This window comes from Macrobrachium nipponense, chromosome 13 (assembly GCF_015104395.2).
Source record: "Macrobrachium nipponense isolate FS-2020 chromosome 13, ASM1510439v2, whole genome shotgun sequence".
Lineage (NCBI taxonomy): Eukaryota > Metazoa > Arthropoda > Malacostraca > Decapoda > Palaemonidae > Macrobrachium > Macrobrachium nipponense.
In genome coordinates this window covers 76,847,159-76,874,183 of record NC_087206.1, presented here as the reverse complement: position 1 = coordinate 76,874,183, position 27,025 = coordinate 76,847,159, and the positions used below count along the sequence as shown (strand labels likewise).

The 27,025-nt window shown below is 47.0% G+C and overlaps 1 protein-coding gene across 1 annotated transcript in view; it reads left to right on the top strand.

The window, feature by feature from the left end:
* Window positions 1–27,025, top strand: part of LOC135225864 (negative elongation factor E-like) — a 127,028-nt gene that overhangs the window by 97,118 nt on the left and 2,885 nt on the right. Inside the window, exons 6-7 of the mRNA XM_064265413.1 lie at window positions 15,769–15,880; window positions 18,673–18,782. Coding sequence (XP_064121483.1) covers window positions 15,769–15,880; window positions 18,673–18,749 — 189 coding nt within the window. The 3' untranslated portion in view covers window positions 18,750–18,782. The remainder of the gene's footprint in view (window positions 1–15,768; window positions 15,881–18,672; window positions 18,783–27,025) is intronic.

The following is a 27,025-nucleotide window of genomic DNA, read 5'->3' as shown; positions in this document are numbered from 1 at the left end:
GAGGGCTTAGAATTCTTCGGAATTTCTAGCACTCTCAAAGTGTCGGTTTTTTTACGATCTGCAGACACTTGGGCGAAACCACGGTCCAGAGTGGGCTAGACGAGAATCCCGGATAATTGTTACTACGATTATCGGGAAACTCGCCGAATGCTCGAATTTCTGGAATTTCTAGCGCTCGGAAGAAGCACTGCTGCTGACGGAAGAATATCTCACAGTAGGTGGCCAACAGTAGGATAGAGAAGAACGGATGGGAACATCCAGTTTGGCTTCAACTATCGTCTTCGGTATTCTGTTATCACCATTGAAGCTTTCCTTCGGGTAAGACTTCTCCTTCACTCTCTTGATTAGAGAATGAAGGGTGTCGGCTTCCTATCCTTATTCTCATTCCTCGAATGGAAAAGAATTTAGAATGGAGGTCTTTGTACAGAAACTTAGAAATATACTACGTATTTTACCCTCGCGACATGATTCTGTTAAGCAGTTGAATTGTCCGGGGTGTAGGCGCATACCGTAGTTAACTCTACGGATTGTGACTGAAACGAATAATCCTAATTGAACTGCAACTCGGGGCTGCCTGCAACCTCCCAGCAGTTACCAGTTTCAATTTTAGATACTTATGGTATTGTCACGACAACACCAACTTAGCTTTTGTATTTACCGAAAACCGTTTCGTTTAAATATAATTGCTCGAGCATATTTTTTTTATGCTCGATGGTTCTAGCCGAACACATTCCTTCATGGAATGGATTACCTGGTAACTCAGGATGACGAGCCAGCGAGAGCTACTGTGTATTGAACTGCCTGATAGCAGCTCAGTACCAGCTGGCTCTCCGAGATGCACGGTCGGTTGTGTCTCTCTCTCCCCTGCATTGATTGACTACCGAACCGTATCTGTGCCCAACAATCACGGACTTAGGTCTCTGATTAACGGGGATTCTCGCATACATGAATGACCATCTACTGCTGTGATGCTCGATTTCATCGCCTTCGACATTGCGAGAATTTTCAACAGAGATATCTCTTGGACTCTTTCATCTTTCTGTTTACCGCATGGTAACAGAAGTCTGTACTAGTCTCCCGCTACATCGCACTGCAATAATGCGGAATGATTTCTGCAGACATCTGAGTTTGTCTTCAAAGTATCTTGTATTCGTAGGTGTGCAATTGTTCATTGTTCACCCCGAATTAACAGATGTATCGGAAGACATCACCTACTCCCCGACCTGCCAGCTCTACTTCCAAATGTTCATCCCATGAGAAGCAGTTCTTCAGGCAGTACTTCCCTGTGTTTTCATTACTGAAAACGCCCCACTTTCAATGCAACTACGACTCCTCACTGGACAGCAGTGAAATAGCGGTTAGCGTTTTCAGTCATTAGTAAGCACAGGTTCAGAATCTTGAGAATCCTTCTCTTGATTCGGCTGTGAAGACGTAGGTTGCATTTAATGTCCACCTTCGTCTTCAACGGCACATAGTGTTGTTTCTCCTTAGCTGAGATTCAACTACTATGAGAATGTCTTGCCTTCAGGGACCTCGGTCTCTAGAAAGCAATTAACTTTCGCCTGTTGGGCACATGCCTTAAGAGAATCATCACCTCGCCGTCTGGCATCGGTGACAAACAAATACACTATTTGTTTGGTCCCTCGGCATAACCCTTTAAAGGGCGAAGGTCACGTGACTTACTCGGATGCTTGGACAACTTGCCTCACTAGTCACTACCGAACACAGTCAGTCGGCAGCTGTCAGAGCGCCCGAGTCAGTTACGAACTACGCTGTGGACTTAGTTCGGTTTTCCAGATCAATCGTTACTTCGTCCTAATGGCTTGTCACAGTACCCATACCATCGACACCCACCATGGAGTGTCGGTGTCCTATCCATTACCGAGAACAACAAATTCGCTGCATTGGGATACGAGAATGCGAGACACTTCGCTGCAGACGGATAGACCAGTATGGGTACTGGACATTACTGAAGTCGAAAAGAGGGATAGGTCATGCGACTATGCCTTTCTTTTCCCCTGAGAGAAATGCATGACTTTTCCTGCGAAGTCAAGCATCCAGTGGATGGGGATCCGTGACGCTCGAGTTCGTACCGAATTTCGTAGCGAAGACTCAGAACCCTTCGGTTCCTGACGATCGGTTCGAGTTCTTCACAATCCCCTCCCTAATGGACTTCACCGCCTTCAATGCGAAGGAGATGCTGCTTTGTCCTGTGAGGGTGAGACGGCGCTATCTGAAGAAACTCGACACCCCAGGCTGAGTGTTGACGCCTCTTCGTTAGCACCGGGATGACCTAGAAAAAGTACATTCCCTCGCGTTCTGCAAGAACTTCTCCTTCTACCTTTGGGATATTGCCCACAGGTCCTTGGATCTTTTTCCTTGGGACCCGTGGTGGCTGCTCAACTCGTTGTGTAGCGAACCCAGACCCTTGCAGGCTGAACAGCATCGAGTCCTGGTGTGACTGTAAGAATGGATGAGTGAATGAGAGTGTGACTGGCTCCTCTTCCCATCTTTTTCTCCCCCTCTACCTGTGGGTAGAGGGATACGGTCGTCACCCTGCTGGATAAGGACGAGATGCAGGTGAGCTACTCGACAGAGCCCCATCCCTATCCCTTTCACTAGGGATGGGAGCGAATATCCACCACTTCCCCCAACAAGGGGGGGGAAGTGGAAGCCAACAAGAGACAAACCCATAAGTTTATGTTGCCTCTTGCAAACAGGAACATGTTCTTGCTTGCTGGTACGAAGAGATACGCTTGCCTCTCTCTTAGTACTTGGTCCAGAGGTCTGACCATTGATCCTGCGGTGCACACCCCGATCAATCGGACAGAGGCTTGGATCCCTCGCTCGCTCTTACGACCAGGGGGGCATTCCAAGGTTGGGCGAACACCAGTCTGTTCACAAAGACTCAGATTCCTCCCACCAAGAAGTGAGTCTTCCTATTGTTAAAGGACCGATGGTTTGTATAACGTATCGGAACAAATGACAATTTGTCCAAAATTGCATTTTTCCTAACTATACAAACCTGAGGTCCTTTACATATGTAGTCCCACCTCATGCCACCCCTCACTCTGCAGTGTTTGCTTGGGCCTAAAGCAAAGGTGATTTTTCACCTCCCAGTCGCGCACTGTCGGACAAGCAGTTAACTACCGAACTCCCTTGTTCGAAGCTTACGACCGTTCCAGCTGCCACTAGTTACTTCGTATTGTTAAAGGACCTCAGGTTTGTATAGTTAGGAAAAATGCAATTTTCGACAAATTGTCATTTCTCTATCCCTCAGTGAACCTTTTGATCCTTCGTCTGTAGTAGCAGTACCAGATCCAACTACGGAAACAGGTAAGAGTCCAGCATTAAAGGACATGATGACAGCCATTCAAGCCCTTGGACAACGGGTAGAATCCCTTGCAGAGGATAGGGAGAAATTGTGGTCTAATGTGAGAGATCTGAAAGTGGCTAGTGATATAAAAAGTGCAAGTGCAGTGGAGGGTGCGCCCGCTCGGATCTGTCGTGCTCCTAGTCCTAGACCGCTTCCAAGCTCACCAACCCCTGTGAGAAGGAAAGTCAACCGACGAAGGGAGGCGAGAGGTTTTAGCTCCCGAGCGGCTGTCCCCTGGAGCGTACCCGTTGACGATCCCCAGGACGCTCACCCTCGCCATTGGAAAGGCGAGGTTAAAATGTTTTCTTCGTTGTCTGACGACGCAGTACCCAGACGTGGCTGGCGTCAGACTTCGAAATCTAGACCCCTGAAAAGACAACATCCAGTAGAGCAGGACGCCAAGCGTCAAGAACTGCCAGGATGTAGTCATTGGAGCAGCCCAGAGCGCTTCCCTTCCAGCTCCGATATTTGCTCTCCTACCAAGCCAAGACGCAAGATGTCGCACAGGCGGCCATCGTCTTTGGTAGGAGGCAAGGAAATATCGGAGGGGGGGAGGCCTTCGGTGCCGGCAGCAACTCCGGAACGTTTCTCTTTCGACTCCAATGCTTGCTCTCCTACCAAACTAAGACGCAAGATGTCGCACAGGCAACCGTCGTCTTTGGTAGGAGGGAAGGAAGTATCGGACTGAGGGAGGCCTTCGGTGCATGCTGCAACTCCTGAACGCTTCTTTGTTCCGATACGTAATACAAACCATCGGTCCTTTAACAATAGGAAGTAGCTAGCGGCAGCTGGAACGGTCGTAAGCTTCGAACAAGGGGAGAACGGTAGTTAACTGCTTGTCCGACAGTCGCGCGCCGCGCGACTGGGAGGTAAACAAATCACTTTGCTTTCGGCGAGCGGGTGTGAAGGACGTGTTCGTCATCGCTCTCTGCCCGCTTCATCGTCGTAAAATTGCTTTGGTTTATATTGTGTTTTCTACTAATGGTTTGTTTGACTTGAAATGAACTGTAAGTACACTGTTTCATTTTCATTACTTAATTATGAACCAACATGGAATTATCGCCGTAGATGCGGCGATTTCCTCTCTTTTCATGAATTGAACCCTTGAATTATGTCTCGGTGCCGAGGGCGGGCGCGCTCGCGCCGAGTCATGTATTTTGGCGAAACGTGTGTAATTGAAAAATGTAAGTACTCTTTTCATTATATTTTTGCCCTGTGCGTTCGTTACCGAGAGTGTGATTGCGCTCGGCACGAGCCTTTTAATTTTGTATAATAGAATGCAATGAAAGTGGATTCGCAATTGCAAAATTCTTTTCATTTTCATTTATTTATTTGCATGAAATTTAATTTGGATCAATTTTCGTTCTTACCCGGGAATTGATCCTTACGTTTTTTTTTTATGTGAAAGTGAAATCGCAAGTGCAGTATTCGGTTTCATTTTCATATATATTTTTATGATAGCATCATATTATTGGATCAAGTTTCCGTTCTTACCCGGGAATTGATCTTTTCCCCTTTAGGTTTTATGAAGTGAATCGCAAGGGCAGTATTCTGTTTCATTTTCATATTACTTTTCACTGCTGTGCGGGGGTAGGGGAAGCGAAGGTCTGCCAGGAAGTCGTCGGAAAGCTCTCCCGCGACTCCCTTGGTATCCGATTCTTCGTCCTCCTTCCTGCCCCCCGCTCAGCTTCTTCGTTGTATTTTGTATTTGGGGTCTTCCTTGCGTTCGGGATGGGGCATGTCTTCCCCCCGTGCGTGAGGGAACCCCTCTTACTAATCTATGTTACCGCAGGTGCTACATCCGTGGGAGACGACCTTGGACAGGTATGGACCACCGCGGCGGCAGGGCGTGCCTAGCATCCACGGTCTGCTGCAGCGTCTAGCGAGGTCTGGGGCGGTCTCCACTACTACCACGGCCGCTTATGCTGCTCCCCCCCTCCTGGTCTACACTCCCCATGCTGTGTCGATGACGCCGTCTGCCGCTACTAGGGCCGCCGCCGTACCGAGGTGGGGTTGCCGCCGCCGCCTGTTTTCTTCGTGTTGCCTGCCCCAGACTTCCGCTGTTCCAGCAGCTCGCGGTACCGGCCGCCAGGACCCAGGTTCCGCTGGCTGCCGATGATTCTACGAGGCGATCGCTGGGCCTGCCGTACCTGCCGCTGATGTGATTCCCGCTGTTGGCTTGGCTGTCCCTTCTGGGTCTACTGCTGCCGCTGTTCCTGCCGCTCCTGAGCTGGTTGCTGTTCCTGTCGCTCCTGGTTCCTGAGCCTGTCCATGCTGGTCCTGCCCACGGTGTGTCAAGGGTTCCCCAGTCCCAGGTCCGTTCCGGACAGGTGCAGTCCGGCCGTGTTGCTTCGGCAATAGCCCCGGCTCCGGCCCTGGATGGAGGACCTGACGACTGTCCTGCGTGAGCTGACGAGGAAGAGGAGAAGAGGAAGCTGTCATCTTCGTCTTCATCGTCTGCTGCTGCCTCTTCCCCTTCGACTTCTAAGGCCCATAAGCCGACGAAGAAGAAGGCTGCCTTCCCCCCTAAGAAGTCTCCTTCGGGAACTTCTAAGGGCCCGTCCCACCCCGGTGGGACGGGGGGGTCCTTCTGCTGGTCCTCCTGCTCCTTCGGGAGCGGGGCCCGTCTCCCCTTCCGTAAGGAAGAGATAGACGGGGACCAGAGGAGTATCGGTTAGCTCTGGTACTTCCTCGCTGGTGCTAGCGGCGATGCCGATACGTCAGGTTCCGGATCGGTCTCTCGTTCGCGAGAGATCCCGAGTGTACGTTCTCCCTCGGGAGACCGTGCAGCCAAGTTTCGGCGCCAGAGTTCGCTCGGCGCCAAGACGCGGCACGGAGCAGAAGGCTGGTGAGAGACGCTCAGGTGACTTGCCAGGCCAGCGGCCGCTCTTGCAGCGACCAGTGGTAACCCGGGTTTCCCCCCTAAGAAGGCTCCTTCGGGACCTTCTAAGGGCCCGTCTCGCTCCGGCGATTCGGGGAGCTCTTCTGCTGGTCCCCCTGCTCCCTCGGGAACAGGGCCCGTCTTTTCTTCTATCAAGCAAGGAGAAGAAGACGGGGACCAGAGGAGTACCAGCTTCGGCTGGCACTTCCTCGCCTGGTTCTAGCGGTTCTGCCGCTAAACCAGGATCCGCCTCGGCTTCTCGTTAGCGAGAAGTACCGAGTGGACGGTCTCCCGCGGGAGACCGTCCAGCCAAAGTCTTGACACCCGAGCTCGCTCGCCGTCAAGACCGAAGCGCGGAGCAGAAGACTGGCGAGTGTCGTGCAGACGACTCTCGCCAGGCCAGTGGACGCTCTCGCAGCGACCAGCTGGCCGCTCGGGTTGACGTGGACGCGTCGTGACCAGCCACGAGTTGAGGCGAGGAAGGGGTCCCCGCGGCCGTCGGTACGGAGCCACGGCTGGTACCAGCGGCTCGACGCGCCGAGAGGACGCTCGCCGGTCTCTCCGCGAAAGCGAGCCTAGCAGGTCACCTGACGCCGCTCCCATCGGGACCGGGCGGAGACGGTAACCAGCAACAGCTCGCCTGACGCTAGAGATCAGCGTCGATGTTCTTAGCCGAGCCTCTCGCCCCAGGCGAGCGGCAAAGCTAGGCCTGCTGCTCGATCGCCACCGCGGGTGGACGATCAGCAGCAGCCCTCCAAGCACGCTGGTCCTGCCAGCGAGCTAGGGGGGAGCGTCAGGTCTGCCTCTCCTGTACCTTCAACCTCCTCGGGCTACACCGGGAGGAGCGAGGTACCTATGAGGGATCGCGAGAGGTGCGCCGCTCGCGATCCCGCTATGACGCCGTATGGACCAGGCACGGTTCTAGGACCGACCAGGACATACGCGCAAGTAGCTGGAGGCGACCGTCAGGGTCTGCCGCTGTTCCTCCTTCTGAAGGAGGAGTATCTCGGGATCTGTTCTTGTTGGAGGGACTGGACGGTCCTACTCCGCAAGACGCGGTTTTTGGTACTCCTGAGATACAGAGGAATTTGCAGAAGTCATTAAGCTGATTCGTCAGCATAATGACCTTGCGGAAGGATTGCCGCTCCCACCAGCAGAGCCCACGTCTCTGCTCGAGTCGTTTTGGGGCCCGAGAGGGAAACCAAACCGACGGTGGGTCTGCCGCGATCGGAGCTTGCCGATTCTGTCTCGAACCAGAGTCTCTCGTCTCCGGACAAGAAGGCTCTCTCAGTTCTGGCCGATCGATCAAGCAACTTCCACCTCCTCTCTGCGACAGCGGCGTTCTACGTGTCTTCGGACACCGTATTTAAATACTCCTCGGTCTCCTCCTGAGAGGTTTCGACCTCGACGAGGACTGGAATGAGTCGGAGGACGGTATCGGCTCTCTCCTGTCAGGTGTCGATCAGCCCCACCCAGACGACAGTGGCGGCAGACCCTTACCTACAGTGAGAGTTCGTAACCCTCCGCGGGAAAACGTTTTCTCCTGACGATACGTTTTCCCAGACTGAGAGGCCATCGTTGCAAGGCGATGGCTGCTCCTACCCTTCCTCCTACCGCTAGTTCCACTGGCGAAGGCGAGCGAGTATCCAATTCCTCCCCCATTCCCTCTCTCCTTACGGCTACGAGGGAAAAGGGGAGGGATCCATACAGAGATTTCTCTGTAGGATCCCACGTTCGGGACTGCGCTACCGGGGGGACCTTCGGGTCCTACCTGACGTAAGCCCGGTCGTTGAGGAGGAATCCTGCCCATTCTCGATTTCTACGGGAATCGAGAGACCACCAGCCGATATCGTTTGACGAATTCGGTGGGGGTTTCGCAGACTGCTTAGAATTCTACGGAATTTCTAGCGCATTCAGTGTTCGAGTTTTTTACGATCTCCAAAACACTTACGCGAGCCCACGGTCCAACGTGCGAGACGAGAATCCCCGATATACACGATAATCGGGAACCTCGCCTATGCTCGAATTCTGGAATTTCTAGCATTGGGAAGAAGACTGCTGCTGAAAAGAAACTATCTCACAGTGGCCGACCAACCTGGAATAGAGAAGATCGGACGGGAATATCCAGTTTGGCTTGAACCTATCGTCTTAGTATTCTGTTCACCATTGAAGCTTTCCTTCGAGGAAGACTTCTCCTTCACTCTCTTGATAGAGATCGAAGGTCTCGATCTCCAATCCTTATTTTGTTTTCTTGAAGGAAAGAATTTAGGATGGAGATCGTTGTTCAGAATCCTACAAATATACTACGTATATTAACCTCGCGACATGATTCTACTAAGCAGTTGAATTGTCCGAGGGTAGGCGCATATACCTAGTTTTATCTACGGATTGCGACTTAGAAGAGAAGTATTCTAATTGAACTGCAACTCGGGGTTGTCTGCAACCTCCCAGGAGTTTTCAGTTTCAATTTTATATACTTATGGTTTTGTCACGACAACACCATTTCAACTTTTATATTTACCGAAATTCGTTTCGCCTAAATATAATTGCTCGAGCATATCTTTTATGCTCGGTAGTTCCTAGCCGAACGCATTCCTTCGTGGAATAATGGATTACATGGCAACTCAGGATGACGAGTCGGCGAGAGCTCAGGCTCAACTACTGCGTATTGAACTGCCTGACAGCAGCTTAGTATCAGCTGGGCCTCCGAGATGCACGGTCAGTTATGTCTCTCTCTCCCTGGTTTGATTGACTACCGAACCGTATCTCTGCCCAACAATCATGGACTTAGGTCTCTGATTAATGGGGATTCTCGCAATAATGAAGGACCATCTACTGCTGTGACGCTAGATTCCATCGCCTTCGACATTGCGAGAATTTTTCAACAGAGATATCTCTTGGACTCTTTCATCTTTCTGTTTACCGCACGGTAACAGAAGTCTGTACAAGTCTCCCGCTGCATCGCACTGCGATAATGCGAATGATTTTGCAGACATCTGAGTTTGTCTTCAAAATATCTCGTATTCGTAGGTGTACAATTGTTCATTGTTCAACCCGAATTACGAGATGTGTCAGAAGACATCGCCTACTCTCCGACCTGACAGCTCTACTTCCGAAATGTTCAGCCCATGAGAAGCAGTTCGCAGGCGGCTTTCCCCTGTGTTTTCATTACTGAAGAACGCCCCGCTTTCATTGCAACTACGACTTCTCACCGGACAGCAATGAAATAGCGGTTAGCGTTTTCCAGTCATTTGTAAGCACAGGTTATGAATCTTGAGAATCCTTCTCTCGATTCATCTGTGAAGACGTAGGTTGCATTCAATATCTACCTTCGTCTTCAAACGGTACATAGTGTTGTTCTCCTTAGCTGAGATTCAACAACCATGAGATGTTTTACCTTCAGGGACCTCGGTCTCTAGAAGGCAATTGACTTTCGCCTGTTGGGCATGCCTTAAGAGAATAAACCACCTCGCTGTCCGGCATTGGTGACAAACAAATACATTATTTGTTTGGTCTCTCGGCATAACCCTTTAAAGGCGAAGGTCACGTGACTTACTCGGATGCTTTGACAACTTGCCTCCTACCGAACACAGTCAGTCGGCAGCTGTCAGAGCGGCCGAGTCAGTTACGAACTACGCTGTTGACTTAGTTCGGTTGTTACACAGCAATCATTACTTCGTTTAATAGCTTGTCACAGTACCCATACCATTGACACCCACCATGGAGTGTCGGTGTCCTATCCACTACCGAGAACTTCGCTGCATGGGGATAGGAGGATGCGAGAGACTTCGTGGCAACGGACAGACCAGTATGGGTACTGGACATCACCGAAGTAGAGAAGAGGGATAGGTCATGCGACTATTTCCTTCTTTTCCTCTGAGGAACTGCATGACTTCTCCTGCGAAGTCAAGCATCCAGGGGATGGGGATCCGTGACGCTCGATTTCGTACCGAACTTCGTAGCGAAGACTCAGAACCCTTCGGTCCCTGACGATTGGTTCGAGTCGTTCACAATCCCCTCCCTCATGGACTTCACCGCCTTCGATGCGAAGGAGATGCTGCCTTGTCCGCAAGAACTTCTCCGTGGCGCAGGTACTGAAGGCAGGGGTCTGGTCCAACCAGACCACATGCCCTTACTTCTTTACCTTCGGGATATTGCCCACAGGTCCTTGGATCTTTTTCCTTGGGACCCGTGGTGGCTGCTCAAAAACGTTGTGTAGCGAACCCAGACCCTCGCAGGCTGAACAGCATCGAGTCACCCTGGTGTGACCGTAAGAATGGATGAGTGAATGAGAGTGTGACTGGCTCCTCTTCCCATCTTTTTCTTCCCCTCTACCTGTGGTTAGAGGAACACGGTCGTCACCCTGCTGGATAAAGGACAAGATGCAGGTGAGCTACTCAACAGAGCCCAATCCTATCCCTTTCACAGGGATAGGAGCGTATATACCACCCCCACTTCCTCCAACAAGGGGGAGGCAAGTGGATGCCAGCTTGAGACAACCCATACTTTATGTTGCCTCTTGCAAACAGGAACAAGTTCTTGCTTGCTGGTACGAAGAGATACGCTTGCCTCTCTCTTAGTACTCGGCCCAGAGGTCTGACCATTGATCCTGCGGTGCACACCCCGATCAATCGGACAGAGGCTTGGATCCCTCCCTCGCTCTTACGACCAGGGAGGCATTCCAGGGATGGACGAACACCAGTCTGTTCATCAAAAGACTCAGATTCCTCCCACCAAGAAGTGAGTCTTCCTATTGTTAAAGGACCGATGGTTTGTATTACGTATCGGAACAAATGACAATTTGTCGAAAATTGCATTTTTCCTAACTATACAAACCTGAGGTCCTTTACATATAGTCCCTCCTCATGCCACCCCTCACTCTGCGTATTTTGCATGGGCCAAAAGCAAAAGTGATTTGTTTACCTCCCAGTCGCGCGGCGCGCGACTGTCGGACAAGCAGTTAACTACCGTTCTCCCCTTGTTCGAAGCTTACGACCGTTCCAGCTGCCGCTAGCTACTTCCTATTGTTAAAGGACCTCAGGTTTGTATAGTTAGGAAAAATGCAATTTTCGACAAATTGTCATATTTCGACTCCGATGCTTGCTCCCCTACCAAGCTAAAACGCAAGATGTCACACAGGCGGCCGTCGTCTTTGGTAGGAGGAAAGGAAGTATCGGACGGTTGGATGCCTTCAGTTCATGCCCCAGCTCCTCCTGCGGATTGGCGTTCGTCTTCAGGACGTTCGTCTCTCGCCGAACAGGATGAAGAGAGAGATGTTGATGTTGCGGCTTCCCCAGTCTGTCCCCATTAGCAAGAAGCTCCGCAGATTTCCTTACTGCAAGATTTGCAGCAGAAGCTCTCCTCTTTAATGCAGGCTTATCAGCCTACTAGAAGCAAAGACAGCATACGTCAAAATCTGGGACGAAAAGCTGGGCGCCAGGACAACATGCCTCTAAAAGCTGGACGCCAGGACGTAGAGCGTCAAGGTTTTCAGCACCTACACGACAGACGTCAATATTCTAGACAACAGGACGCCGAGTGTCAAGAACCTGGACGCCAGCCGTCGAGATTCTGGACGCCAGGACACCAAGCGTCAAGATTCTGAACGCCAGGCGTCAAGTTTCTGGACACCAGGACACCGAGCGTCAAGTTTCTGGACACCAGGACGCCGAGCGTCGAGAGGCTGGACGCCAGGACGCCAGGCATCAAGAGGCTGGACGCCAAGACGCCAAGACGCCAGGCATCAAGAAAGTAAAAGCCAGGACGCCCCCCCTTCTCCTTTCGGTCCGATGGAAGACTTTTCCGACGAAGAGAATCAAAGAGATTTACAGCCTTCGTCTGACTTGAAAAGACTTATGAAAGTTTTCACGGAACTTTTTCCGGAATGAAAAGACTTATGAAAGTTTTCACGGAACTTTTTCTGGAAAACTTTGTTCCAGCTACCCCTCGTTCCCCACCTTCAGAGTTCACTCTTGGGAAGACAACTAAGAAGTCCGACTTCACAAAGATGGTGTTATCACGCTCTTCGAAGAGAGCGTTGAAAATTATGAAGGAATGGATGGACACGAAGAGAGACCAAGGAAAGACAGCTTTCTCATTTCCTCCGGCCAGATTAGCGTCCAGATCTAGCATCTGGTATGATACTGGAGAAGCTCTCGGTCTGGGAGTTCCCGCTTCTTCCCATCGGGACTTCTCTAGTCTTGTGGATGCTTCTCGTCGGACGGCCATGGGAAAGACGAAGGTATTTTGGTCTTCCTCTGAAATGGACCACCTCCTCAAAGGGATTGTTAAGAGCCTTCGAGGTGTTTAATTTCCTAGACTGGACTCTGGGATCTTTGGGGAAGAAATTAGAAGCCTACTGACACGGAAGAACTTGTTCATCTGATGTCTTGCATAGACAAAGCTCTTCGAGATGGGTCGAACGAACTAGCGGCTCTTTTCTTGGCGGGAATCTTGAAGAAAAGGGCCCAAATGTGTTCTTTCCTTTCAAATGGGGTCACACCCATTCAGAAAGCAGAACTACTTTTTGCTCCCCTTTCCACTCATCTTTTCCCTCAAGAATTGGTAAAGGAAGTCTCCTCTGCCTTAACTCAAAAGGCTACGCAAGATCTTATGACAAAGGCAGCAAGGAAAGTCTTACCATCAAGTTTTGGAGCTCAGAAACTCAAGGAAGCTAAACCTCTGCCTCGAGTTTCTCGGCCCTTTCGAGGTAGATCCCTCAGTAGAGGGAGCACAAGACTGGTGGCAAGAAATTCCAAGAAAAGAGGCTGCAGACAAGGGCAAAACAAAGTCTGACAGCAATCCTCTTCAGACAGCAGTAGGAGCCAGACTTTCCAACTTCTGGCAAGCATGGGAGGAAAAAAGAGCAGATCCTTGGTTAATTCAGCTTCTCAAGGAGGGATACAAGATCCCTTTCTTGAAAAAACTCCCCTTAGCAGGAAGACCGATCGATCTGTCAGCCAGATACAGAGAGGAAACCAAGATCCAAGCGATACAGCAAGAAGTTTCTATGTTGCTTCAGAAAGAAGCAATAGAAAGAGTTCGGAATCTGGAGTCTCCAGGGTTTTACAACCGCTTATTCTTGGTTCCCAAGAGTTCGGGGGGATGGAGACCAATACTGGACGTGAGTGCCCTGAATGTTTTTGTGAAGAAAACAACGTTCACGATGGAGACAACGAAATCAGTTCTAGCCGCAGTCAGACAAGACGACTGGATGGTTTCGTTGGATCTTCAGGATGCATACTTTCACGTCCCTATCCACCCGAATTCCAAGAAGTACCTAAGGTTTGTTTACAAGGAAGAAAAATACCATTTTCGAGCTCTTTGCTTCGGCCTAAATACCGCTCCTCAAATATTCACGAGGCTGATGAGCAACGTAGCAGGAATGCTACACAAGAATTGTATCAGGGCCTCACTGTATCTGGACGACTGGCTCCTCAGAGCCCCCTCCTACGCCTGCTGTCTGGAGAATCTTCAGAAGACGATTCGGTTATCGGAAGACCTAGGCCTTCTGATAAACCGTCAAAAATCTCAACTGATCCCATCCCAAGAAATCTTGTACCTGGGTATGAGGATTCAGAGTCGGGGTTTTCGGGCTTTTCCATCCGAGTTGAGAACGAGACAAGCCTTGGAAAAGCTGCAAAACTTCCTAAGGAAACAGACGTGCTCTGCAAGAGAATGGATGAGTCTGCTGGGGACCCTTTCCTCGCTAGAGCAGTTTGTCTCTTTAGGAAGACTGAACCTTCGCCCTCTTCAATTCCACCTCAATCAACATTGGGACAAGAGGAAGACACTAGAGACAAAGTGTATTCCCGTTTTGTACTCTATGAAACACTCTACGGTGGTGGAACGACCCCGTCAAGCTCCAGGAAGGCCTTTCCCTAAAACAGAGGAACCCAGACCTAGTGTTGTTTTCCAACGCCTCGGACTCGGGATGGGGTGCAACACTGGGAAAGTTGGAGGTCTTGGGCTTCTGGAACAGAGAACAGGAGAAGATCCATATCAATCAGAAAGAACTGACTGCAGTTTTTCTGGCTCTCAGGGAGTTCGGAAGCGCAGTACAGAACAAAGTTGTGCAGGTCAACTCCGACAACACGACGGCGTTGGCTTACATCAACAAACAAGGCGGAACCCACTCCGAGTCCCTCTACAAGACGTCAAGAGAACTTCGTCTTTGGACGAAAGAAAAAAGCATGACATTAGTAACACACTTCATTCAAGGGGAAAAGAATGTAGGGGCAGACATCCTGAGCAGGAAACATCAAGTCTTGGCGACAGAATGGACTCTCCATCAGGAAGTCTGCAAGAACCTGTGGCAAACCTGGGGTCGCCCATGCATAGACCTCTTCGCCACAGCGCAAACGAAGAGGATGGAGACTTACTGCTCTCCAATTCCAGATACCGAGGCAACCCACATAGATGCGTTCCTCATGAATTGGGACCATCTAGATGTGTACGCCTTCCCGCCATTCAAAGTGGTACACAAAGTGTTGCAAAAGTTCGTGTCTCACGAAGGCACCAGGATGACTCTAGTGGTTCCGTTCTGGCCGATAAGAGAATGGTTCACAGAGGTACTGGAATGGATAGTGGACACCCCCAGAAGCCTTCCTTTAAAAGTAGATCTACTCAAACAGCCTCACCTGGAAAGGTATCAGCCCCCTGGGTGGATCGCTGGATCTCATAAGGAAAGCAGACATAATGAGGCAGGATATCATTGAAGTCAGCTTCCTTAACAGTTACAAACCCATAAGTTTGTTTTTATTTAACTCTTATGTCAATTCCAACGATGATAGCAGTCTCTGACCCTCCACCAAAGGTGTCAATCAGCTATATATTTAACTACCAGGTGAGTTAGATGTTTGAAAATGTTATTTTCATGATAAAATAAATTTTTGAACATACTCACCTGGTAGTTATATATAATTTAATTCCCACCCTCCTTCCCTCTAGAGACTATGGGCATGGAAGGTCTGAGGAATAGTTGGAACGGTTCTACATACCTGAGTAGAGGGCGCACAGGTGGTGCACCTGACTACCCAATCGGCGATTGCCGCGAGTTTTGAAATTCTGCCGTGACTTCAGGGACGTAAGCTATATATATAACTACCAGGTGAGTATGTTCAAAAATTTATTTTATCATGAAAATAACATTTTTTGGAAACTGATGCTTTCAAAAATATAAATGGTCATCTTACTGTCTTTGATACAAGCCTTCAAAATTTTTGGATGTTGATGTAATGTAGCTATTTTTACTATCATTGGAGATCATTCTTGAGGGTTGATGAATTAGGTTTTCCATAATCAAGGAGGGTTGTACATTCTGTAGAGTTTTTTCATTTTTCAAGTTTTAATTGCCATCATTAGTAGATTGTGGTAGACAATAAAATTTCATCACTTTGCCTTCAACACAAATCACTTTTTTTTTTTTTTTTTTTTTTTTAGTTATCATGGGCTTTGTGAATTTAGATTCATCTTGCCAATGGCTAGCTATATAAGTGACTGTTTCTTGCAGATGAATGGTAGTATGGTTTCTGGTATTCAGCTTAAAGTGTCACTTGCTCGCCGTCAGCCAGTAATTGATCCAATAAATGATGCTTCTTCGTCTGCAACATGGTCTACTATAGGTAAGATGAGTTGTGATGTTTTGTCCGAATTAAGACTTTAAGCTGGACTGGTTAGATAGATCAGATATTTTAGGTCACCTTCAATTTCATGATGTGGACGATGTAACAATGGTCTCCTTGAAGTTATTTTTGAGATTCGAGAGCTAAAATGATTCGAATAGAAGACTTACCTGTGTTAATTGTCCAAAATAAATATAAAACTTATTACCGTAATATTCACTTTAAAAAGTAAACAAGACCAGTCCCAATAAGCTCAATACTATAATCATTCAGACATCTGTAAAAGGCGTTTGCATTTATCTTTGGAAGTTAAAATTGAAAGTATTATGTATAACACCAGTACAGTTTTGTATTTTACTCAAGTTATAAAGTTGTCAGCCATTGCTTTGCTGTCCATTTTATTCTTTAAATTGTTATTTAGATGCAGTGGTTGTGATCATGAGAGGTAACATAGCTTAGGTTCTGCTACACTTGTTATATGGCCTCAGTATTTGCATTACTGTATATTGTATATTAATGATACTACTTTCTCTATGAAATGAGAAGACAAAGTTGTTTTGAAAGAAGGAGTATTCAGGGTGTGAACTAGTGGAATAGAATTAGAACTGGATCTCCAAGAGTTCTTTATATAGAAATAGGATAATTCTAGAATAAGTGACAAGGTGGTGATACATCCTGTATCAAGTTTCACCGCAAGATGTATCAGCGCCTCAGTGGCATGATCAGCATGGTCTTGGCCTGCCACCTCGGTGGCCACAAGTTTGATTCTCAGGCATTCCATTGAGGTGTGAGAGATGTGTATTTCTGGTGATAGAAGTTTGCTCTCAACGTGGTTCGGAAGTCACGTAAAGCCGTTGGTCCTGATGCTGAATAACCAGGTTCCATGCAATGTAAAATCACCATACAAACAAACAAAACAAAATTTATCCTGAACATTTTGGACAAGCATAGTGCTTTTTTCAAGAATAAGTGCTGTTAAGCAACCAGGATGCTTCCAGATTTGGAGAAAGGAACTGATTAGTGTAAGTGTCAGTTCAAACAATTTCAATGTGTGGGAGGTTGCTCTCTCTCTCTCTCTCTCTCTCTCTCTCTCTCTCTCTCTTCTCTCTCTCTCTCTCTCGTGTGTGTGTGTGTGTGTGTGTGTGTGTGTGTGTGTGTGAATATAGAGGCACTGTTGCTTTTAGGGGAACAGCACAAATGTTACAATTTTTTCAGAACAAGAAATCTTATTAGTTTAGTGAACCACAGAATGAAGGTTATGGATGGTGTAATAGTCTACAACAGGGTGTCTTTTAAGTTATTAGGCCTATTATTAGTCACACATCCAGTGGACAAATTAAATGTCTGTGTAGTTGCTCTCTTATTACTCAGCATTGGTTCCATGTGATAGTTAATGCATTGAGCAGTCATGCCATGACCTGGAAATGTTTTCATTAGTTAAGACTGGCGAAAGACCTCTTGACTCAAAGTTTTGGAATGGATAAGTTGGTCTGTTGATTCTATTGGATCACAGAAATGTTTCTTGCAAGTTCAGATAATGAGGACTTTCATAAAAAGGAATGGAATGTAATAAAATATTGACCTCTTAACTTGCTGTGAGAATTAAAATAAGTGATTGTAGAATTCTAGAAAGGGCTAGTGAACCTTTATTGTCAACTAAGATTTGCTCATTGAAGTCATTTTGTATAAATTTAGCCCATATCAGTTTATGGATGGAGATGCTAAGCCAGACTGCTACAGCCTAACATGCCTCCACTGTTTTCTTGATCTTGGCCAATCCTGAGTCTGAACCTGGTTTCACACTTTATATGTAGGTGTGCTGTCATCTAGGAACAGGAATAGTTTCCTAGTAACTGCCATTAGGTTGGTGTGTGCCGTTGGCAGGTCGGCTTACGTATCATCTATGATAAGACCCTACTTACCAGTCTGGACCAGCCTGGAGATAAACATGTTGACCGGTTGGGAGGTCTCCTTGATGACCAGCTTGTTTCTTAAACTATCCAGAATCCAACTACATGACTGGCTGTGCAAGCATTTGGAACTGCAATGTATGATCATTGACTTAAAAGAAATCTCAGAAGCAAAGCTACTCGACTTTGTCATATCATGACAGTAGGGTCATGTTCTTGCCTCTTCCATTGCCTTTTATAAGTGACCTCTGTTCTGTTACTGTATATATTTTTCACAAAGGAGACCAATTTTGTATCATAGCCACCTTCAGAACTCTGTTCTCAATTTCAACTTCTGCAATTTGTAGTATTCATTTTTGTCAGATAAAACAGTTTTAACACATTTAAGAACAACTTTTCCATTTTTGTTTCATGGGTATTTTACCTTCTCCCAGTCCCTTGAAATGTCACAATTGTTATATAAAAGGTGAAGTGAAGTATTTCTTCCATGGATAAAGGAGATTTCATTAAACATTGTCCACTTTTTGCCTAATGTTAATTTGGTCATCAAAATTTGGTTACTTGTACCTACTGTTTATATTTATGGAACATGAAAATCATTCCAAACTTTCCATTAGTATGTACTATGTTCTTTTCAGTAGAATTTTATAAAAGTATTACAGTATATATTCCTTGTAGGGGCTTAGTTCCATCAGTGCACCATAGGAATTACTTGAGGTTCTTTGCAGCGACTTTTTGGCCTATTTCATTCCTATTGCTGTATCACCATCCATAATCTCTTCTTCTGTCTTACTTTCCACAGTACATGTTTATTTTAAGTAAAGAAGGTGAAAGCTAAATGCAACTTTGTTATTAACATTTTTTAATGTTGCTCTTCCACAGCTGCCAGTCATTCACAGAAAGGCTCCCATAAAGACAAAAGAGATCTGGTTGCATATGATGATGACTTCTTTGGCTAAAGATGCGGTGGTATCTAGTCTAGAAGAATTAAGGTCAGTATTATTTATAAAAGCGTAAGTAGATTTTGACACAAGGGTCTTTTTAACTAAAACCTCAAGTAAACTTATTTTTAAAAATTAAATATTTAAATTTTTAAAAGGTTATTTTAATAAATTATATCAGTATGTTTAATACAGTTTGTACAGACTTTTTTCCCCAGTATTAGTATATTAAGTCTCTGTTGGTACTTTACCTGCTGGCATATGAGAAGCCCTATCTCTTTTTAAGCCATGTAACAAAAATATTACTTTCCAGTAGGAGAGAAAATATTAAAAATTAAGTATAATCAATTACAGTAAGTTCTGACTGGAGGAAATATATCAGTTATTGTTAATGGTAACTACCATACTTTACAGTTGTCTACAACTACTTCATTATCTACAGCAACAATACATTTGAGTCATCTTAATACAAGTGTCCCAGCGTACAAGGTTTTTATATATTACCTATTTGATAAGCAACTAGCCTCACCAGTTTTAAACCGTAGTCATTATGCATCCAACATAATGAATCTGCTGAACATTGTATTGCATTTTGTTTTCAAATAAGCAGTAAATATTTTCTAATGGAGAATTACTTACCAATAGCCTCTGCTTTGTGTGCCTTATCATATGGGTTTTATAAATATTAGTCCAAGTGTATCAAGCAACTAGATGAAAATTTGTAAACTGTAGATCAACCTACCTCCAATATTATTGAACATTTGCCATCTGCATTGATATATATACCTTACTTCTATGTTTTATATTTTATTTTATTTATATATTAGCATTGCAGGATATCTTTAGTATATTTAGAATGATAACATCAGTAATATAGAGTGGGAGATTGTGATTGTAGGCATAGAGATGTGTAGATCTGGGTAAGTTACGAATTCAAATAGCTTGTGTTTTGCATGATGTAATTATGGCCCAAGTTTTAGTATATGTACCACTTGAATAACAATACAGAAGTAAAATGTCTCATTTTAGACTTTATACTGAATTATAGTTGTCTGTAATAGAAAGAAGAAAACTTTTTATACCACTCAGGCAGACATACTGATCTATATTTAGACAAACATACTGATCTAATATTTGTGCTAATTCTTTTTATGAATAGTACTTAATTTCAACTAACTATGTTTTGGCCAATAGTAATGATTTTTTTGTATATTACTCTATAACATATAAGTGGCATAATATATCTTGGGTGGCCTCAGGTCTATAGTATCAGCAGTATATATGTGTGAGGGAGAGAGGGAAATATTTTTTTTATAATCAATGTTTGTCTGATTAGGTTTGTTTGAATTGCAATAATTGTGTTAGGTCACCTATGGTTCTTTTTTATATGTAGTGATAAAATCATAAGAAGCGCCTCGGTGGCGTTGTTGGTATGGTCTTTACCTGCCACCACTGTAGCTGCGAGTTCGATTCTCAACCATTCCATTGAGGGGTGAGAGATGTGTATTTCTGGTGATAGAAGTTCACTCTCGACATGGTTCGGAAGTCACGTAAAGCTGTTGGTCCCGTTGCTGAATAATCACTGGTTCCATGCAACGTAAAAACACCATACAAAACAAAAAACCTACTTCATAAGTATCAATAACAGTGTAATTTTGTACATGAACTTTCCTGTCAGATATATACTTAGCTTACGTCTCTGACGTCACGACAGAATTCAAAACTCGCGGCACACGCGACAGGTAGGTCAGGTGATCTACCTTACCCGCTGCTGGGTGGCGGATGTATGAACCAATCTCCCTTTCCAGCCAGATTTTCTCTGTCGCCGGTTTTGACTACACCTGTGGTCGTTTACCTCCTGATAGTTTAATTCGTTTCTCGTTGCCGTGGATATCTTTGGACTGACTTTCGGTGAAGTACCTGATCTTGTTGGCTTGGCATACGCACTTGTGGATTGTTTTTGGATATTGGTTTGGATTTTTCTTTGATTTCAAGATGTCTGATGTAGAGGTTAAGAAATCTGCTATGTTTAGGGTGTGTTCTATGGATGAATGCAAGGTGAGGCTACCGAAAGCAACGGTAGATCCTCACACAGTATGCTTGAAGTGTAGGGGTAATGAATGTTCCTTTATTAACCCTTGTAATGAATGTGAGAAGTTGGATGAGGGTGAATGGAAGTCTCTTTCTTCCTACTTAAGGAAGTTGGAGAAAGACAGGGTGAGAAAAGCTTCGTCTAGAAGTTCTAGTAAGTCTCGTATTAGCGAGGTAGAAGTAGATAATCCTGTCGTAGCACTAGATCCTTCTCCCGTTTCAGCTCCTGCTCCCTGCATCGAACCCAAAGATACGCCTTCGGAAGTGGCAACCATGAGAGCCACGATCCTTAGCATGGAGAAGAAAATTCGTTCGTTGCAAGGTAAGATAAGTGATAGTGCAAGTGATTTGTGCAGTGCCCCCAGTGCAGTGGAGGGTGCGTCTGATCGGCTCCTTAATGCTTCCAGGCCTAGACCTCTTCCAGACTCCCAGTCCCAGTGGAGGAGGAAAGTCAACAGCCGCAGGAAGGTTAGGGAGAACCCCCACCGGTCAGGCGTCCCCTCGGTAGATCCTGATGCTCGTTCCCAGGCTGCCTTAATTTGCGCCAAGGAGGTTTTGCGACAATGCTTCTCTTCTTCTTCTTCTTCGCCTTCTCCTAGAAGAGGATGGAGTGCCTCGGATTCCTCTCGACCGTTGAAGAGAGCCTGGAAGGCTCCTTGCGCCCTTCCTTCCAGCCCGGAGTGTTTTCCCGGGAGGAGCCTGAAGGTGGACATCAGAACCCAGGAGGGATCAGGAGTACTCGCCTCGGAGTAGGCTTCGAACCTCGTCCCCTGTGGAGGAGTTTGCAAGATCTCCGGCTCGGATTCTTGCGGGGCTGCAAGCTCAGATTTCGGCTCTTGCGGGCTCCTTGGCGGGAGGCGCTCGTCGTAAGAAGGACGTCTCTCTTCCCGTCAAGAAGTCTAGGCTACCTTCTCCTGGGTTGCCTTCTCAGTCGGAGTCTGCTCTCTCTCCTGTACCAGCGGATAGAATGAGGCGCTCTTCCCTTGGCAGACGCCAGTCGTCTTCCAGGCGCCAATCGCCCAGGAAGCTATCTCCTGGCAACATCATTTCTCCCGTGGAACGGGATCAAGCTCCTAGTAGGGAGGGGCGCTTCGTCTAAGGATAGGCGCACGGCTTCTACTTCTCGCTCCTTTCCGAAGAACCTCCAATCTCCGGATAAGAGAGCCTCCCCCTGCATGGACACTTCTAGAGACAGGATCTCTCCTTTTGTCAGACGCCTAGAGCCTGGTAGGCGCTACTCCCCAAGTAGCCGCTCTCCTGCTGTCAAGCGCTGTGTTGAAGATAGGCGCTACTCTCCTGATAGACGCTATTCGCCTGTTAGCCGCTCTGTTCATGTCAGGCGTAAAGAGCCTGAAAGAAGCTTCTCTGCTGGTAGACAAGCTTTTACAGAGACCCACGCTTCTCGATCTAAGTATTTGGATCCTGGTAGACGCCTGTCACCTAGTAGGCGCTCTTCTCCAGGGATTCGCTCTCCTGTTGGTAGGCGCCAAGAGCCTAGCAGGCGCTCCTCTCATTTTAGGCGCAGTTTGCCAGGCAGCAGCTCTCCTCTTGACAGGCACATGGAGTCTGGTAGGCGCCTTGAGCATAGTAGGCTCTCCTCTCCTAGCAGGCGCTCCCCTTTGGACTCCCGTGTTTCTCGGAACAGACTACTAGAACACAGAGGACTCCCTCATCGGAGTAGGAAGGACGCCTTCGATAAGAGCTCTCCCGAAGCTTTGGCTTCTCCTGATAGGCACCAGACGGCTGCCAGACACTCCTCACAGGATAGGCGCACTTCTTTAGAGAAGTCCGCCTGCTCTCGTAAAGAAGCCGAAGGTTCTTCGGTAGATGAAATAGAACCTTCAGAAGAGGACTTGTAAAGGATTCTTCGGTCTCGTCTTACAAGATCCTGACAGACCTCCTTCTTCAGGAGTTTGGAGACGCGCTTACTCCGGTCGCTCCTCCTTCTCCTCTCTCCTTATTCTCGACATCTAAGAAGACGAAGGTTTCCTCCTGTGTGAGAATGAAACCAACCATCTCAATGAAAAAGGCTTTGAGAGGTTTTGGTGATTGGCTTCTTTCTAAGGAGGAGAAAGGGAAGACTGTTTTTTCTTTCCCTCCTTCCAAGCTTACGGGGAAACTTGGTTTCTGGTACGAGTCTGGAGAACCCCTAGGCCTGGGTCTTCCATCATCTGCAGACGCGGACTTCTCTTCACTGGTGGATTCCTCCCGACGCTCGGCCCTCTTGTCTGCTAAGACTACCTGGGCGATGAACGAACTCGACCACCTGTTGAAGGGAATGTTCAGAGTCTTGGAAGTCTTCAACTTCCTTGACTGGTCTTTAGGGGTTTTAGCTAGAAGGACTCAGAACCCGGATTCCCTTTCGCCCGAGGATCTCTACAGTGTACTTACTTGCATGGACAAGGCAGTGAGAGATGGATCTAGCGAAGTAGCCTCCCTGTTTGGGGCAGGGGTTATTAAGAAAAGATCGGTCTTCTGCTCTTTTTTGACCAAGTCAGTCTCTCATGCTCAGAGAGCCTCTCTACTTTATTCGCAGCTTTTGCCTCTTCTCTTTCCTAAGAAGATAATCCAGGACATCTCTGGAGCTATCTCCGTGAAGGCCACACAAGATATGCTCACTCAGTCTGCCCGGAAACCTAGAACGACCTTCCAGACTAAGACTAGGAAGGAGACTCCAGCTAGACAGGAGCCCTTTCGAGTGGGCCCTCCTTCTAGAGCCTCTACCTCAAGAGGTAATAGATCCTTCAAGAGAGGAAGATCCTTCTCTCGCTCTACCAGAGCGAAAAAGTAGGAAAGAAGTCCTCCAGACATCAGTAGGTGCCAGGCTACTAAGATTTGCAGAAGTCTGGGCACAGAGAGGAGCAGACAACTGGTCCCTCTCGATTATCCGAAAAGGATATCTGATTCCCTTCTCAGCAAGACCACCTTTCAACAGCCCCTCAGGTTTTCACAGGACTAATGAAAAATGTAGCAAGATGGCTACATTTGGAGGGAGTGAGGGTGTCCCTTTACTTGGACGACTGGCTTATCAGAGCCAAGTCACTGAAAAGATGTTTGGAGGACCTACAAAAGACCCTTTTCATGGCGAGTTCTCTGGGACTTTTGGTGAACTTCCAAAAGTCTCAGTTAATCCCCAGTCAAGATCGTATCTATCTGGGGATTCGGATGGTTTCTCTGGATTTTCGGGCTTTTCCATCTCCAGAAAGGATAGCCCGATGTTCAAAGAAAGTCACAGCCTTTCTAGAGAAAGATGTATGCACAGCGAGGGAGTGGATGAGTTTGCTGGGGACACTCTCCTCGTTGGAGCAATTCCTTTCTCTAGGAAGGTTGCATCTCAGACCTCTCCAGTTCTTTCTACATCGGAACTGGCGTTGTCTTTCTCAAAACCTAGAGTTCTCCTTCAAGATTTCAAGAGAAATCAAGAAGGACCTCTCTTGGTGGGCGAACCCTCTCAGGTTTGCAGAAGGGATGTCCCTTCACATACCGAACCCCAACCAAGTGTTGTTTTCCGATGCGTCGGAAACAGGTTGGGGAGCGACGCTCGGCTCAAGAGAAGTGTCAGGCAAAGAACTGATGGCTGTTTGGCTAGCTTTGAAAGCATTCGAGCCCTACGTCCTAGCTTCGACAGTTCAGATAAACTCGGACAACACCACGGCCCTGGCATACATCAGGAAGCAGGGGGGGACTCACTCCTTCTCCCTGTACGAGACAGCAAAAGACCTTCTGCTGTGGGCAGAGGAAAGGAAGATATGTCTCCTTACCAGATTCGTACAGGGAGAAAAGAACGTCAGAGCAGACCTCCTGAGCAGGAAAGATCAAGTCCTGCCGGCGGAGTGGACTCTTCACGAGGATGTTTGCCAGGACCTGTGGAGACTATGGGGCAGGCCTCACATAGACCTCTTCGCCACAGCCAAGAATGCGAGGATAGACAACGACTGCTCTCCTATATCAGACCCGAGGGCAGTGTCAATAGATGCCTTTCTACCTAGATTGGAAAGGCCATAGACACGTATGCTTTTTCCTCCCTTCAAGATACTGGGAGAAATTCTCAAGAAGTTTGCAGAATCGGAGGCAGCAAGGATGACGTTGATAGCCCCTTTCTGGCCCGCACAAGTCTGGTTCACAGAGGTACTGGAATGGTTAGTAGACATTCCGAGATCCCTGCCACAGAGGATCGATCTGCTCAGACAACCCTGCTTCGACAGGTATCACAGAAACCTCCCCGCTCTCGGTCTGACTGGCTTCAGACTGTCAAAAGTTTGGTCAGAGCGAGAGGGTTTTCTGCAAGAGCTGCAACGGCTATCGCAGCAGCAAGAAGGCCCTCTACCCTTAGAGTCTACCAATCGAAGTGGGACGTCTTTCGGCGGTGGTGTAGGAACCATCACCTTTCCTCTTCCAGTACCTCTGTGACCCAAATAGCAGACTTCTTACTTTTCCTTAGGGAAAAAAGTGGACTGGCGGTATCAACCATTAAAGGATATCGTAGCATGCTGGCTGCAGTGTTTAGGCACAGAGACCTAAATATTTCAGAAAACAAAGACCTTCATGATCTAATAAGATCTTTTGAAACATCCAAGAAGGTTTCGTCGAGTTGTTTGGAATCTGGATGGTCAGAGATTCCCGAGTTTGGAATCTGGATGTAGTGCTGCGTTTCCTTAGGTCCCCTAAGTTCGAACCGCCTCAGTCTGCCTCTTTTAGAGACCTCACGAGAAAGACACTTTTTCTCATGGCATTGGCTTGCGCCAAAAGGATTAGTGAGCTCCATGCAATAGAAGGGAGAGTGGGGTTCAAAGGAGATGCAGCGATCTGTGCCTTCCTGCCTTCGTTCTTGGCCAAGAACGAGAACCCCTCAAATCCTTGGCCTAGGAGTTTTGAAATCCAAGGTTTATCTGCCTTAGTAGGGGAGGAAGCAGAGAGGTCTCTTTGCCCAGTAAGAAGTCTAAAGTTTTATCTTCAGAGGAAGAAGAAACTTAAGGGCAATGATGTCAACCTTTGGTGCTCTGTAAGAGATCCAAGGAGGGCTTTAGTCTAGAATGCGCTTTTCTTTTCTTCATCAGAAGCCTGGTGAAAAGAAGCATGTGACATGTGATGAAAGTCAATTCAAGCTTCTGAAGGTCAAAGCTCATGAGGTAAGAGCTATTGCCACTTCATTAACTGAGTAATATTTTGAAAGCAACATTCTGGTGTTGCAACTCAGTCTTCGCAAACCACTATCTGAGAGACGTCAAAATCACGTATGAAAAAGTGCTTTGCGTTAGGCCCATACGTATCGGCAATTCGGTGCTGGGGCAGGGAGCTGAGACATATCCTTTGTAGTGTATTTTTTTCCCCCTTGTTTAGTTTGTAAGTTTTTTGGTTGTTTGAAAGAGCATGCGGGTAGGCGTCTCTTTCATGTCGTATGTCTAACAATGATTAGATTGGTTAGGTGATCAGTTTATGTTTGAGCTCCTTGCAATGATAGTGGTTAGGTTCTGTCATATAAGAGGGCGAATCCCCTTTGACAAGATCCTGCTTGGATTCTATCAAGTAAGCGGACACCAAATCCCTTTGATAGACCCAAAGAGTCTATCAGCTGTAGGTCACGCCCTCGCTGAAGCTCTTCAGGCAACCCAGACTAATAGACAGTAACTATGAAGTCTTCTGCCTAAACAGGTAAGAACCAAGGTTGTATTTTACATCCTACAACAGGTGTTGTTTTCCCCCTTTTTCCATGTTAATATTGCTGTCTCTTTCCCTCCACCAAGGGTGTCAATCAGCTAAGTATATATCTGACAGGAAAGTTCATGTACAAAAATGTTATTGTTAGTATACAATAAGGTTTTGTACATACTTACCTGGCAGATATATACGATTGATGGCCCGCCCAGCCTCCCCTCAGGAGACAGGTGGAAGAGAAAGTCTGGCTGGAAAGGGAGATTGGTTCATACATCCGCCACCCAGCGGCGGGTAAGGTAGATCACCTGACCTACCTGTCGCGTGTGCCGCGAGTTTTGAATTCTGTCGTGACGTCAGAGACGTAAGCTAAGTATATATCTGCCAGGTAAGTATGTACAAAACCTTATTGTATGCTAACAATAACATTTTTTTTAATAGACTTTAAATTACAAAATCAGATATGAATGGTAGCAATTTCATAATTTTAGATCCCAAACTGTAATTCAGAAAAACACATTCTTTATGAGAGGCAGATCTTATCATGAGCA